Source organism: Cheilinus undulatus, linkage group 2, assembly GCF_018320785.1.
Source record: "Cheilinus undulatus linkage group 2, ASM1832078v1, whole genome shotgun sequence".
In the NCBI taxonomy this organism is placed as follows: Eukaryota; Metazoa; Chordata; class Actinopteri; order Labriformes; family Labridae; genus Cheilinus; species Cheilinus undulatus.
The window spans coordinates 37,094,627-37,110,406 of NC_054866.1; the positions used below are offsets into that span (position 1 = coordinate 37,094,627).

Below are 15,780 nucleotides of genomic sequence, written 5' to 3' on the forward strand. Positions count from 1 at the left end.
TCACACTTTCACAGCATCACAATTTAATGTAATGTGTACAATAATGAGTACTGAAGCAAAAAATTCACACTTGAGTTACTTTTACAATGCTGTTATTCAGTAACTAACCCAGTTACTTTTTGAGAGTAGTAACCAATAACTAACTGGTAACTATTTTTCGGTAACTTGCCCATCACTGGTTAAAACATTTCTTTATGACATTTCTGATTGAAGATAGCGTCTCACGGACACTTGCAACCTGCATCACACCCCATCCAGAGTTCTTGACCTTACTGAATGCCTGTGTTTCACCTACCTTCTTCAACTTTCTGAAGACAAAAACAAACAAGCAAACAAAAAACGACCCTGACCAGAAGAGTGAAATGGAAATTTATCATCCAAGTAAGGTCATGTCTGTTGCTTAACTCACTTTTTAGACAAGCCACAATATGTTTACCCTACGAAAACACTGCATTAGCTGTTGAAGTGAGTTGTGTTGAAACTGAGCTAAAATAACAAGTTTAAGATTAGTTACTTGTTATTTCTTCGGATGAACCCGCAGACTCATATAGCTGATCTGATACGCTGAGCTAGCATTGCAAAATTGTACCAAACACAGAGGCTTTCTGGGTGAAAAATAAAACGCTACAAATTGTGTCTCACTGTATAGTGTACAATTTTGCAAGCTTTTTTTGGCCAATGTTGACCTAAAACTTACTTCATTACACAGTGAACTTGTACCTGCCTGATGCAATGTATAGCCTAGCATCTCCAAATGCATCCTGTTTGAAGGGTAATGGTCACTGAAATCACTGTAGGCTAATGCCACTACTATTGCCAAGTACTGTACAACCCAACTTCTAAAATACTGAAATATGCCTTTAATGAGATTTTCCAGCCATAGATGTTCAAAGATACTGCATATTGGTTTATATTGGCATATAATGCTGATGTATTTGAAATTATTTTGCAAAAAAAGATTTTTCTTCCCTTCATATTTTTTACTTTGGGGAACAATTTTCAGACCTTTTTGCAAGTTCAGCGATTTTCACAAGCAACTGACCCCTGTAAATCTTCATTAGATAGTTTAAAATCTGTTTGCTGACAATTCCAGTTTGTTCAAAAACTGTATTAGACGATCAATGTGTTTTTGCACCAGTGATCTGACTAAAATGATGAGACTCAAGATATAATGCAACGTTACATGACTCATAACATTCCACAGCATAATCAATCTCCAATATATTGATCTTAAGATTTAAAAAAAGCAGAACAGGGTCTTTAATAGAGGCAGGTTTTGATCCCCATACCCATTACTTTTCAAACATATTTCATATTTTCATATCAGCCTCACTCTCTCATGGGGAAAGCTTTCCTCACCTCCTCTTGACCTTACAAAATCTATCATCTACAGCGCCATCGGTCAAGATGAGCAGAAGCAGCCAATTAGACACAACGGAAAACAAAACAAATAATGCAATTATTTCAAAGACATTGTGAATTCAATCATGTGTATGAATTTAAGATGCATTTGTGTCTTCCCTCCCTGCATTAGAGGAGGGTGCAAGTTCAATATCCATTATGACCACACTGTAGTTACCTATTTTATCATCATTATTGGAGCTATAGTGTACACAGCCCACACAAACATCTTTAACACCAGCCACACAAACACTGACACTGTAGCAATTCCCCTGTGGAAATTTGCTCTGCTGCTTTAATGGGTGGGGGAGTGGGTTATAAGGCATAATGTGTAATGCAGGGTGAAGGTTATATTACGCATAGACTACATGGTTATGTAGTAATGTGGGCTAGAGTTAACCCCATGGAGAAACGTCTCAGTCAGTGAACACAAAAGCTCCACCAGCGGAGCGAGAGGAGGTGGTGATGGAGGAAGTGGATCAGGGTTGTGAAGCTGGACAGGTGGGTGTCGGCTGGGGATATGTGATGTGGTTATGAAACTGATAAAGCGTGACAGGAACAGGAGGTTTACAGCCTCACGATGTTACGCTGTGCTGGGAAAGACCTTTGCTAAAATGTGTGTCATTCCTGTCTGCTCCAGTATCTAATAGACCGGAAGAGAAAGGATATCACCACTTAAAGCCTCAGCATTTCTATTTTAGTGACATTCATAATACCCATCTTTATGATGAAGAGGAGAATTTAGATGTGAAACTCAAAATGGAAATAAAGTTTGATTTTAGAAAAGGAAAAATCTCTGCAGTTGAAGCTGAAATAACAAAGTCCTCTCACCACAGGTGAAATGCAGAAAAAAAACATTGACTAAGAGTGAGACAAATAATACTTTTGACAATGATGGATATAAGACCACACTGACCTTTTGTGTGAGCAACATTTTCAATGCAACAATGAATCATGGGAGATTTTAAAGTACCTTGGATTCACATTAAAATGTCATTGTAGCAATTAGTTCTGATGAAACAGAAATGTCAGACTGCTGCTATGGCACAGAGAAAAAAGAACACAAAAATGGTACAAGGTATGGATCTCTGTGTAGGTTCTTATCCATCCATCCATCCATCCATCCATCCATCCATCCATCCATCCATCTCCCATTTCTCCAAGGTGGGGTCGCGTTAGCAGCCACTGAAGTAAGCCAACGCAGACATCCTTTTCCCCAGCACCGTTTTCCATTTCCTCTTTAGGGTTTCCAAGGAGCTCCCAGGCCAGATGGGATATATAATCCCTCCAGCAAGATCTGGGTCTGCCCAAGGGTCTCCTCCAAGTTGGACATACACGAAATACCTCCGCAGGGAGGTGACCAGGAGGCGTCCTTATCAGACCCCCAAACCACCTCAACTGGCTCCTTTTGACGCCAAGGAGCAGCAGCTCTATTTTGGGATCCCTCCGGATGTCCGAGCCCTTCTTCCTATCTCAAAGGCTGAGCCTTGACACTCTTCTAAGGAATCTCATTTTAACTGCCTGTATCCACAATTTCAATTTTTGGTCATTATCCAGAGTTGATGGCAATAGGTGAGGGTTGGGAGGCAGGTCTTTGCCTTCCAGCTAGCTCCCTTATCCCCACAACAATCCAGGATAGCACCTGCAACACTGCAATCCTCCTGTCTATCTCACCATTCATTCTTCACTCATGAACAAGACCTAGAGATACTTGAACTCCTTCACTTGGGGCAAAGACTTACTCCTCACCTGAAGGGAGCAATCCACCGTTTTCTGGTAGAGAACCATGGCCTCAGACTTGGAGGTGCTTATTCTCATAACAGCTGCTTTGCTCTCAGCTGCAAACTGCCCCAGGGCCTGCTGGAGGTACCCAGTTGAGGAGGCAAACAGAACCACATCATGTACCTCAGGCGGTAGAGCATGAGACTCTTAATCTCAGGGTTGTGATCCTACATTTGATCACCAGGCCAAGCTTTTCTCCATAGGGCTCGATTAGGCTCAGCCCAAAAAGACAACATGGAGCTGCCACCCTGTGGACCCACCACCTGGAGGGATACGCATGGGGGTCAGGCCAGTAGAGATGGGGTGGCAGCCATATCCTGGTCATGTTTATCCAAATTTTGGACAAAATAGGGCAACTGGACTTGAATGAGATTTGGCTGTTGTTCAAAAGGCTTTTTCAGTTCTGAAGTTAAGTTCAGTTCAACTTTCCTTCAAAGTTCAGAACTTTGAACGAGATGTGAAACCTTTGAAGAATGACGATCAAGTCCATCTGCCCCCTTTGGGCCAAGTTTTGGGTACAAGGTGTAGTTTATGTGTTCTTAAAGAACATATTAGCTCTATTTTTTTTCAAAAAAATTAACAGCCTATAGTGTTTCTTAAGGGATGCTGTACTGTGGTGGTAGAGGGGGCCATCTTGCCCTACATCTTTCTTAATGTTTTATTGTTTTGTCTCAGCTTTTCTGACAGTATCCATCAACAGTATGTTGTATAAAGACACTCAAATAAAACTCGCCTTTTGCTGTTTCACTACATGTCCCTTAATCACAGCAGGTGAGCTGCGTTTATGAAGATTAGTTGTTGGCAAGGTAGAGTATCACGATGATCAACCAACAGGATGACATAGGAAGAAAATGTTGAAGATACAGTATATGAAGCTTCATTTTTTTAATATTAGACATAACACCTTGATCTGTGCATACATTGATACGATTTTTTTTTTTTTTTAAGATAAAAAATGGTCATAAAATATACTTGGGTGGCTTTAAATAAACCTGGGTTGCCTACCCAGGTATTGGCTATCTGTGGTAAACACCAGATGCTAGCCTTTATATCAGTGCTTTGTGTAATGTGACTTATTCCCTGCATCAAAAAGAGTGAAGAATTACATTCTGTTGAACAGAAAAAAGTAAAACACCAGCTCACCCCTACTTTGTAGTAAAATCCATTGGTTAGTGTTCACACATGCAGTCCATCCAAAAACTTTCAGGAGCTTTGTGCACATGTTCGCATGGCTTAATTCAGTGAGCTGCATGAGTAAACACAAAAGGACACATTTTTCACCTGGAATTTCTCTAGCAACACCCCAGAAAAATTACGGTGTGAGGTCCCGTTGACCTGCTGTGTGAATTCAGCAGGAAATAGTCTCTTGTCGTGAGTTGCATGTGTGAAAAAACATCAAAGGAAGATATTCAGGATTTCAGGAGCAGTCTTGCCTCAAACTTTAGGAGTGAGAAAAAAAAACTAAAGCAAAAGCAAGAGAAAGTAACCTAAATGTTGGCCATATTAAGATAACAGCACACAGACTCCAGAATAAAGAGGTAAGAGGATATAGGAACACCCAGACTAACTAGAACTATCTTCAGGGGGTTATGCTTCCAGTAGTTTTTACCAAACAGTAAAACTACAGTAATGGGTTGAGAGGAAGAGTTGTGGCATTTTTGTTGTAGTTTGATTTATAGAAATGAAATCTTGCATTCACAAGAAATAGATGAACATAAGCCCTTTGACCTTGTCCTTCCATCCATTCATCAATCATCTACATTGCTCAGGGTCAAAATGGCTGGAGTCAATCCCAGCTGTCATTGGGCGAAAAGCGGGGTTCACCTTGGACTGGATGCCAGTAAGTCACAAGGATGACACACCTTGTACCTCCAAATCTAATAAGCTCATCTCTGTGTCAGAGTGGTTATTTGTGATTGAACACTGACCTCTAAAATCAAACTACTGCATCCTTGAGTTTGAGTGGACATTTGTGCAAAAATTGAATAAAATCTGTCAAAAAGATATCTTGTTCACAGGAATGGCAGGACATACACCTGGAAACATGATGCCTCTGACCTTAGATATTACCTGCACTGCGGCATAAAATAAATATTTCAGGTGAGATTCACAAGTTGCTTCAGTATAAACCTCTGAGCCCTAAGCTACTTTTAACTATTTTGTCTCACCCGGACTTGTTGTCTTAAAAGGCTTGTAAAACATCAACCCTGTGGTGCACAGTCAAGCTCTTAAAATCCTTTTTTTCATGTCAATCTGGGCCTTAAGAATATGCATGCTGCAGTAATGTTACTTGAACTTTTTTGGGGGGGGGGGGGGGGGCTTTTTCATGCCTTTATTTGACAGAGGAAGGACAGTGGATAGATTCGGAAACGGGGAAGAGAGTGGGGAGAGACATGCGTTAAAGGGCCACAGGCCGTATTCGAACCCGGGCAGCCCACGTACAAGGGTAGGGCCTTAAACCACTCAACCATCTTCACTCCTAAATGTCACTTGAACTTTCAAAAAGCTATGGGACTATAAAGAAAAAAACAGCCTACATGACAAAACAATGAGTTACTGGAGGAGCTGTTCAAAAGATATCTAACTTTTTGTAACATGTCTATTCTTATCGTACACGGCCACACTGGTCTCAGAGGGTTAAACAGCTACTCTGTTGTAAAGACAAAAATGTTAAGTTGACCTTAATTTATCATTAGCATGCCAATGCTATCAAGATAATGAGCAAAAATGAATAACCATTAAAAGTGAAATCAAAATGATTTTAACCTTTGTGAAATAAATAATGATGATTGAATAAGCAAAAGGATTCAAATAAATATTTCGTCCCAATAAACAGCAGTCCAAAAACTGACAACAGCATCGAGATAGTTTGAATGGCCCAGTGCAGATAGAATGATAAAGACAGATTCATCAGCATACTGGCAAATCTACCTCTCAATCTGTCTGCCTTTCTAATTCTACCCAAGAGACTGCCAAATATATTTAGTGATTTAGTGATATATTCAGGGCTTAGGTATTGTCATTAGAGTATTGAAAAACAATGAGTAATAAAAAAAGCATAAATATCTAATATGACGATTTAAATTTTTTGTTCTTAAACATTTCTTCTCACATTTGAGAAATCATGTGCTACGGACCCAATAGCTTGTTTTGTTGTTGGTAGAAGGATTTTCCCAAAACACATTGCATAGTCAAAGAAAATTGTAAATAAATTTGGAGTAAACTACAAAAATAAAGAAAATCCTGCTAACAGTGAAGCTGCCTGCATGGCTGTATAAATCTAGCCCATGTTTGGAGGCCACAATGCAGCAGAGACACAGTGAAGAACACACTGACCTCTGTGTAATGAATGACCCTGACATTTACATCTGCTGATGACTGATGTGCATTTATCAGGCAGACACATTCACAGACGCTCAGATGTACACACACAGACCATTGATTTCAGCCACAAAGGAGACAACCTGTGGAAGAATTCATGTGTTAAATGCAACACCTTCCCTCATTGCTGCTCCGCTCTGTGGGTCATCTACAAGCCCCGGCTTGTTAAAGGGCTCATTTCATACCTGCTGCTGCAAATAGATCGATGCTTTTTCAGGTAGGTGGAAGGCAGGGTATCAGGGAGGTGTTACGAGTGTGAGTAACACTCCCGTCTTGAGAGCAGAGGGCCAGATCGATACTCTGACAAAAAAATGAGAGAGGTGTGAGAAGATAGAGGGCCGGGAGAGAGAAAGGGAGGAGGAGGAGAGATGGATTGTACTCCTTAGCACAGACTGAAGCCAGCAAAGGAGGATTGAGGATTATGGTAGATGTTCTAAATAGCAGATAAAAAGGGACAAGACAGGTTGAAAGAGTGATGGAGGCAGAAAAATGGACAACTGGAGTGTGAAAGATTTCACTGTGAGCAAAATCCATTAAAGGACAGTAAGGACCAAGTGGTGAAAGGGGACGACAAGGACCTCTATCAACAGGCTTCTTTCAGAAAAATCTCCCTTATTTTCTCATTTCTTTAACAGATAGTGACATTTTCTTTTCTTTTGTCCAGTGAAATCAACCACTATTAACAGGCTTTTAGCTGGTGTGCATTAAACGGCATATCAAATCGTGACTTTTGGCTTTGTTCTTTCTTTTTTTTCCATTAAGAGCGACTCTGACTCATTACTGAGTCACTGCAGCATAAAACATTTAAGCTATCATTAAGGAACATGTGAGCAAAAGGGTCAGACTTAGCTTGGACAGTGTAACCTCCTCTGTTTAAACAAATGAAGCTGAAAGAAAAACATCTAAATTGGAAGATAAAGCAATAAAGCTGATGTTACAGGCTGTCAGCATGCAAACATCTATTTAAGTACAATAGTTCCTCTAAAAACAGACATATATATCAAATATGGCTGAAAATATACATAGCCACACCTGTGACAATCTCCCATTGCTGATTTATTTGAAATATGCTCAATGAATGCAGGCCTGATTTGGCACCTACAGTCTAGGACTAGGTAATTCTGGGCCCAAGTACATGTGACCCCCAAAATGATCAGAAGTCAGTAAATCTGCAGTCACATTCTCTGATTTGCTCTCTATGAGACTGAAACTACACATGCAAGTGTCATACCATGACATGATGATGTATACAACCATACCAGATTGTTCCAGGCTTGGTTGAGCCTGGAACAATCTGAGTACAGACCAGAGGGAGGCTGGAGATTTGGGATGTAATGCTCTGGCACACTACAGAGCAACTGAGCCTGGTCAAGTGGACTCTAAAAGTACTATGGGAGGTAGATCCTTTGGAATCATCTCCAGTCAGAGTCTGGGAGGCAGACGCACAGCTCAACTTTTAAGAGTAGGCTAAAACGTTTCCTCTGGAACTGGTTACACTGTGTGGACAAAAGTATTTGGTCACATGCCCGTTACTCCAATGGGGACTGTAACGACACTGTTTTCAAGTACATGTATTCTAACATGGAGTTGGTCTCCCTTGTGCAGGGATAACAGCCTCCACTCTTTCTGACTGGTTTCCACAGATTTTGGAAAGCTTCTGTGGGAATTCCTGCACATTCATTCAATAGAGCATTTAAGAGATCAGGCACTGATGTCAGACAAGAGGCCTTGCCCAAATTCTCTGTTGAACTTCATGCTTCATGCTGAATGGATGGATGGATTTAAGCATGCATGGATGGATAGATAAATGAATGGATGCATGGATGGATGTACGGATGGATGAATGATTGATGGATGCATGGATGGATGAATGGATGGACAATGTATGTATGTATGGATAGATAGATAAATGGATAAACTAATAAATGGATTGATGGATCTCTTCATTTCACAAATAGCTACAAATCTTGCAGTTATTTTTAGTTGTCATTTATCCATAAGCCAATACTTTTGAAATCTTTGGTTCTCAACTGCTGGGTTGGGACTCACAAAGTTGGTCCCAAAGCTATTGTGGGACCTGGATGTGTGCCCGCCATTTTCTTTTTAAACATTTGATTATGAATGAAAAAAAAAAATCATGAATTTGGGTCCTGCTTTGCCATTTCATCTAGATGGCAAAAGTTAGAACAGCTGAAAACCACTGCTTTAAATTATATGTTAAACATTTATAGATATATCACATTCATCTTTTCATTCCCCTAGCTGTCATTTATTCTCAAACCTCCACAATATTCATAAGGCTAGTAGCAAAAGGAGCAAGACAGCAGCTGGAGCACCAGGGTTATGCACTCAAAGAATAAATGCTGTAGCTTTGTACTCTATCACAGCTGTATCTTGACAAGAGCCGAGAGTGTCTCAAAGAAAAACTAACACACGTAAAGAACTGATTCAACATACATATCAATGTTCCAGCTAATGAGGATTCTAGCCTGTGGATATGCATAGAAATCAACATTTACACAAACAGCCTTCTGAAAGTAGAGAGAATTTCTTTGTTCCTCACAGAATCTCTGTTGCACTCAGTGCACTGTGACTCTGCCAGTATGTGTGTGAATAAATCACCCTGATCTAAAAATAGACTTGTTGATTTCAGCATCCTCAACCTGTGGCTCAAGAAATCTTTCTTTCATGACGCTGGCATGCTTCTGTTACAAACGGCCTGTTGCAGATAATCTTTGAACTGATGTATCTATTCTGAAAAAGGCATACTCCACCACTGACGAAGCACACAACTTTATAAAGAGAAATCTACTTACTATTAGTACACTTGGAGGGTATAGCATTGCAAATGCAGGAATGAAAATTCAGCATAATGCATGTGTCAAGGATAATAACTTAAAGTGTCTTTGTGAGGCTTCAGGAGAGCTGCCAGAACAGCTTTAGTGGCTCTCAACGCAGATCATAAAAGTCTGTGAACTCCTAGAGAATGAGACCATTTTCCACTGGATATTTTCTCATTTCACGTATTGATGGTTATGCGGCTAGAAAGCACCGTCTAGTAGTTGCTTTAAAATCCTTCATGTGTATCAAACTATGTTTAAATCTGGGGACAGTTACACAAATGGCAGATGGTAAGGTGAAATTATGGACCGTGCTATGGCTTGGATGTAACTAGTCTGATTTCAGATGCATGTTTGAGAGCATCTGCTGCACAAAGCTGTCCAAGTACGACTATTTTGGCATGGTGAGATTTATTTATGATATCAATATTTGTAGGGATCAGTAGCAATGGTGCTGGCATGCTTTCTAACAGTTACCTCTTTTTGGAGCAGAAAAGTGTGTGTATGTTGAAAGATTTAGTCATGCTAATATTCTAACCTTTATTCAACATTATTCAACCCTATTTCACCACTTATTCTGTTCAATTTTGCCTCTTCAGGCAAATTTCTACCCATTTAAAAAAATCTTTTCAATCGATTTTTGTGACTTTTTGTTCCTTTTTAACAAATTTTCAGTAATTTTTAACCCAATTAAACCCATTTAACACCTTGTTAACACGTTTTCTGCCCATCCTTGCCCCACTTTGCCTCCTTTAGCCCATATTTACCATTTACATTTTTTTTTCTAAGCCAAGATGTGCTCACATCTTGGCTTATTTGAACTTGACACAGTTTGTATCAGGGAGCTGGCAGAGTCCAGTCTGTTTCTGGACAGCCGTGCAGAAAGAGGCTTTAATTCTCCAAAAGGCTCTTCACACTAAGGGACAGTTTCCACAGCAGAAATGAATCAGAGGATTCAAATACAACAGGCCAATCTGATAAAACCAGTGCTGAAACTCCAAACAGACTTTCAAGTCTTCATGTAGTCAGTATGTGGAGCCAAACTGAGAGAATAACAGTCAGAGGAATTAGAAACAACAGAAACAGCCTTACTCTCATCAGGGTTAGGTGAGGCGAGGATGGCACTGTGCTTCCTCTTCACCTCCTCCACTTTCTCTGCCAGAGACTCGATAAATCCCCGGATCTCCTCCACCTGTTGACAGAGGGAGAGGGAACAAGAGGCACTTTAGATCTCCTCTGTGCTGGCAGGCAGGAAGCAGCGGCAATTAGTCTGAGTGATAGAAACTGAAATGAAGATGTGGTTATCATATTAGAGGCATGATGAAAGCAAAGTCAGGCAGTGAAAAACAAAGAAAGAGTTGTGTTTTTCATGTTTATCCAGGTTTAATCATCATTTCTCTGTGATCTCAGCCATTTCTTTTGCATGTGTATAATTATACAAAGCAACCAAACTCTGAACCCACTTTTTTGCAGTTATTAATAATCCCTGCAGACACAGCAACATTTCTGGAGGAAGTCTCGGCATCCATTAGTTCGTAATGATAACAACAATCGAACAAACTTCTGGATCAAACTCGAACCAGCTCTTTCTTGGTTTTGAGCCTACTTATTATACCTGTGACTACTCAGCAGAAAGTCAACAAATAAAGTGTCTCACTAATGAGGGGGAAAGTAATTTACACACAGAAGTTAGTTTGAAACAGAATAAAAATAGCTCATTTGCAATCTGCTGCAGAGTTCATGACTCTCCTTTGCTTGTTCTCGTTTGTTCAAGAAATTTCTCCCATGTTTTTGTGCAAATTGGAGAATTTCATGGTTTAAAAAAAAAGATTTCTTGCCATTGGACTGTTACCTCAAACCTTTACATGGAACTAATGAAAATACTTGGAAATTCAAAATTAAAACCCGAGAATATTTTTGGTGGACAGCTCCATACTTTTTACTTTTGTCACTTTTCTATTTTTTTTTTCATTATCATGGTGAAAATCAATGTCAGCGAAGTGGCCATACACAGTAAAATCATCAGTGCTAATTCAAATTCCATAGTCTTAAATTTAACACTTTTCCCAAGTTTATATAATTCTCATGGGTTCTGAGTTAAAATAACACTTTGGAAAGTACTAATATTTCAACACTCTTATAGTGTTAATTTTTAACACTCACAGTTTTATTTTCTACTCATTTAAGTGTACTGTTGACACAATATTGTGTAATCCCTTTCACTTTCAGTGTTAATTTGCGGTATTTACTACTTTAACTGTTGACACAAAGCAATGCTCTTTTCATACTTAATAAAAAAAACTTCCATATCATATCACTCTACATCACATCACATCATATATCATATTACATCAGATATCCTATCATACCATATCATATCATATATCCTATTATACCATATCATATCATATCATATATCATATTACATCATATCATATATATCATATCATATATATCATATGTCATATCATATAATATCATATACCATATATATCATATCATATCAATCATATATCATATCATATCATATACCATATATCAATCATATGCCATATATCATATTATATATCATATCATATCATATACCATATATCATATCAAATCATATCATATCATATCAAATCAAATCATACAATATATCATATTATATTACATCATATCATGCCATATATCATATCATATCATACCATATATCACATCATGTCATACCATATATCATATCATATCATACCATATATCATATTATATTACATCATATCATGCCATATACCATATCATATCATATCATATCATACCATATATCATATTATATCACATCATATCATACCATATATCATATCATATCATATTATATCATACCATACCATATAACATTTTAGATAATATCCTATCATATATCATATTTTATCATATCATACCACATATCAAATCATATCATATCATATTATATCACATCATATCATACCACACCATATATCATATCATATCATATATCATATTATATTATATCATACCATATATCATAACATATCATACCATATATCATATCATACCATATATCATATCATATCATATTATATCATATCATACCATATATCATATCATACCATATATCATATTATATCATACCATATATCATAACATATCATACCATATATCATATCATATTATATCATATCATATCATATTATATCATATCATACCATATATCATATCATACCATATATCATATCATACCATATATCATATCATATCATACCATATCATATATAATACCATATATCATTTTATATCATATCATATCATATATCATATTATATCATATCATACCATATATCATATCATATCAAATCACACTATGTATCATATCATATCATATCACACCATATATATCATATCATATCATATCATATATCATATTATATCATATCATACCATATATCATATCATATCAAATCACACTATGTATCATATCATATCATATCACACCATATATCATATCATATCATATCATATCATACCATATCATATATCATACCATATATCATTTTATATCATATCATATCATATATCATATCATATCACACCATATATCATATCATATCATATCATATATCATATCATATCACACCATATATCATGTCATATCATATCATATCATATCATATCATATATCATTTATCATATCATACCCCTTTTCCAGCAAATTTGGTGTAAAGACCAGGTGGCAACCTCTGGTGTTGGAAAATGAGGCTCACACCTAAGAGTTGAATTCAACAGTTAATCAAACATTTGAGTAATGAAAGGGTGCACCACAGAGGTGACTGTGTTTAACACAGTGGACCCTGGTTTGTCTCTGCCATCCTTTGCTGAATATCATCCCTCACTAGCTCCTGGGTGACACCACTTATGCTATGTCCATGTTTTATACAGTCGATGATAGAAGTATGGTAAATGACTGAGTAAGAAAGCAAATCAACTAGAGTCCAAAAATGTTAAATTGAATCTTTAAAAATAATCCCACAGTTGTGTTTTTGTCCCAGTCGTGGACGTTTTTGTGTTTCTGCTGTGTTCAAACTCAGAGTGTGTGTGCCATTTTGGAGGAAGTATTATTGTCTCACAGCCTGATACTTGGGGCTGGATGTGAGGAAGCAGGAAGCTCTGTCTCTACTTGTTGGGTGTCACAGTGGGAGCAGAGTCTGTCCTCCTTTGGGAGCCAGCTCTCTTTGTGATGATTTGTCTCTACAGCCAATCTGTGCTCACTGAGTCTGTACACCGTCAGGACTTTTCTTAGCCTGACACTTTCCACAGTGCTCAGGTAATCTGCCAAAGTGTCTTCTCTGTTCATGGCCAATTAACACATACATTTACTCTGTTTTTGAGTTGTTTCCTCCTAGTGCTTCATCTACTTTATGTAATTTTCCTTTTCATGGTTAATAATTTGAGTTGGTCCAATCATTGTGGGGTGGCTGCGGTCCTGAGGCTGTCCGGGGTGAGTCATGTGTTTGAGGTGACTTTTCTCAGGGTTCAGCTCTCAGAAGGTCAGGGCAGTATGATGAGGGATCTGCCAGGGCAGTAATACTGTAATAATGTATCCAGGGTGTTTTCTAAAAAACATTAAACATTAAAGGTGTACTCACACTTGGCCCAATACCATTCTGAGGCAGGCTCTCTCCCCAGTCCCTGCTGGTTTGCACTCGTATTTCTCCACGCCCAATTTGGCCGAGAGGGTTCTGGCTGCAGACTGTTCTGACAGCCACTCTCAGTTGTTCATCACACCCTACATCCCAGTAAGGAAGTGCTGTAATTTGCTTGTACATTGTATTTTCAGATTAAGATATTTTTTATTCAGCTTTATTCATAAACAAAGTCTGGCAGTTACATTCATGAAATAACCACACTGCAAACATTATGGACAAAGAAACATTTCATAAATAAAACACAGAAAAAGTGGCAGAGTTGCAGAGGTGGTTGGAAACATGACATCATTTATCCCTGACACAACTGTGTCTTTGCAGTCTGCAAGTTAAAAAAGAGATATGAACTAACACGTTTAGCTGACCAGCAGTGCAGTCGCTAGCTTGTTTAGCTTACCTACCATTAAGTGCTTTGTTAGATTTGATGTGCTATTTTTGAAGCTTGAGATTTCCACTGTTTTAGGTTGACACAGTAGGCAGCGCATTATGTGGCTGTTGATCCTCGTTGTTTGAAAGGCAAAGAGTCTGGATGTTGGGCCAGGGATAAACATGCTCCCCTAAAGAAGACGCAGATATTACATAGTATTACATGATAGTTAAGGGGGAGGGGTCACTCCTCCATTTACTCTGTGGTGCTAAGGATTTTACCTCATGTTGCTGTTGCTGCTGAGTGTAAAAAAATACTTCATGAAAATAAATCATAGACAAGTAAAAGTAGCGACCAGTGCATGACCAATGTAACAGAGTAGAAGTATCGTTTTTTTAATCACAAATGTAACGGAGTAGGAGTAAAAAGTACCCTGCTCAATAACTACTCTGAGAAGTAGGATTTTTCAAAAAAAATACTCAAGTACATGTAACGGAGTAAATGTAACACGTTACTACCCACCTCTGCTTGGCACAATGCAGTCAGACAAGAACTGTTCTGCTGGCAACTGCCAAAAACAGACTCGTCCATCAGATTGCCAGATGGAGAAGCGTGATTTTCACTCCAGAGAACGCGTCTCCACTTCTCTAGAGTCCAGTGGTGGCGTGCTTTTCACCACTGCATCCGATGCTTTGCATTGCACTTGGTGACATATGGCTTAGATGCAGCTGCTCGGCCATGGAAACCCATTCCATGAAGCTCTCTACGCACTGTTCGTCCGCTAATCTGAAGGCCACATGAAGTTTGGAGGTCTGTAGCGATTGACTCTGCAGAAAGTTGGCAACCTCTACACAGTATGTGCCTCAGCATCCACTGACCCCACTCTGTCATTTTACATGGCCTACCACTTTGTGGCTGAGTTGCCACAATCACTTCCACTTTGTTATAATACACTGACAGTTGACTGTGGAATATTTAGGAGCAAGGAAGTTTCACAACTTGACTTGTTGCACAGGTGGCATCCTATCACAGTACTATGCTGGAATTCACTGAGCTCCTGAGAGCGACCCATTCTTTCACAAATGTTTGTAGAAACAGTCTGCATGCCTAGGTGTTTGATTTTATACACCTGTGGCTATGGAAGTGATTGGAACACCTGATTTCAATTATTTGGATGGGTGAGTGAATACTTTTGTCAATACAGTGTATAGCTCTATAGCTAAGTTAGCTTCAGTCACAAGAAATTTACCATACATAGCTAAAGCTAACTTAGCTATGCCGATAACGTGGATACATAGCTTACTTAGTCGTT

At 38.6% G+C, this 15,780-nt stretch overlaps 1 protein-coding gene across 4 annotated transcripts in view; it reads right to left on the reverse strand.

Annotated features, from left to right (window-relative positions):
* The window catches only part of LOC121520668 (syntaxin-1A-like), a 117,511-nt gene that overhangs the window by 49,562 nt on the left and 52,169 nt on the right, over positions 1-15,780 (reverse strand). For all 4 annotated transcript variants that reach the window (XR_005992793.1, XM_041804239.1, XM_041804231.1 and 1 more), the window contains exon 3: positions 10,497-10,596. Coding sequence is in view for 3 of the 4 variants with exons in the window: in XM_041804239.1 (XP_041660173.1) it covers positions 10,497-10,596 (100 nt within the window). In the remaining variant the exon portion in view is untranslated. The remainder of the gene's footprint in view (positions 1-10,496; positions 10,597-15,780) is intronic.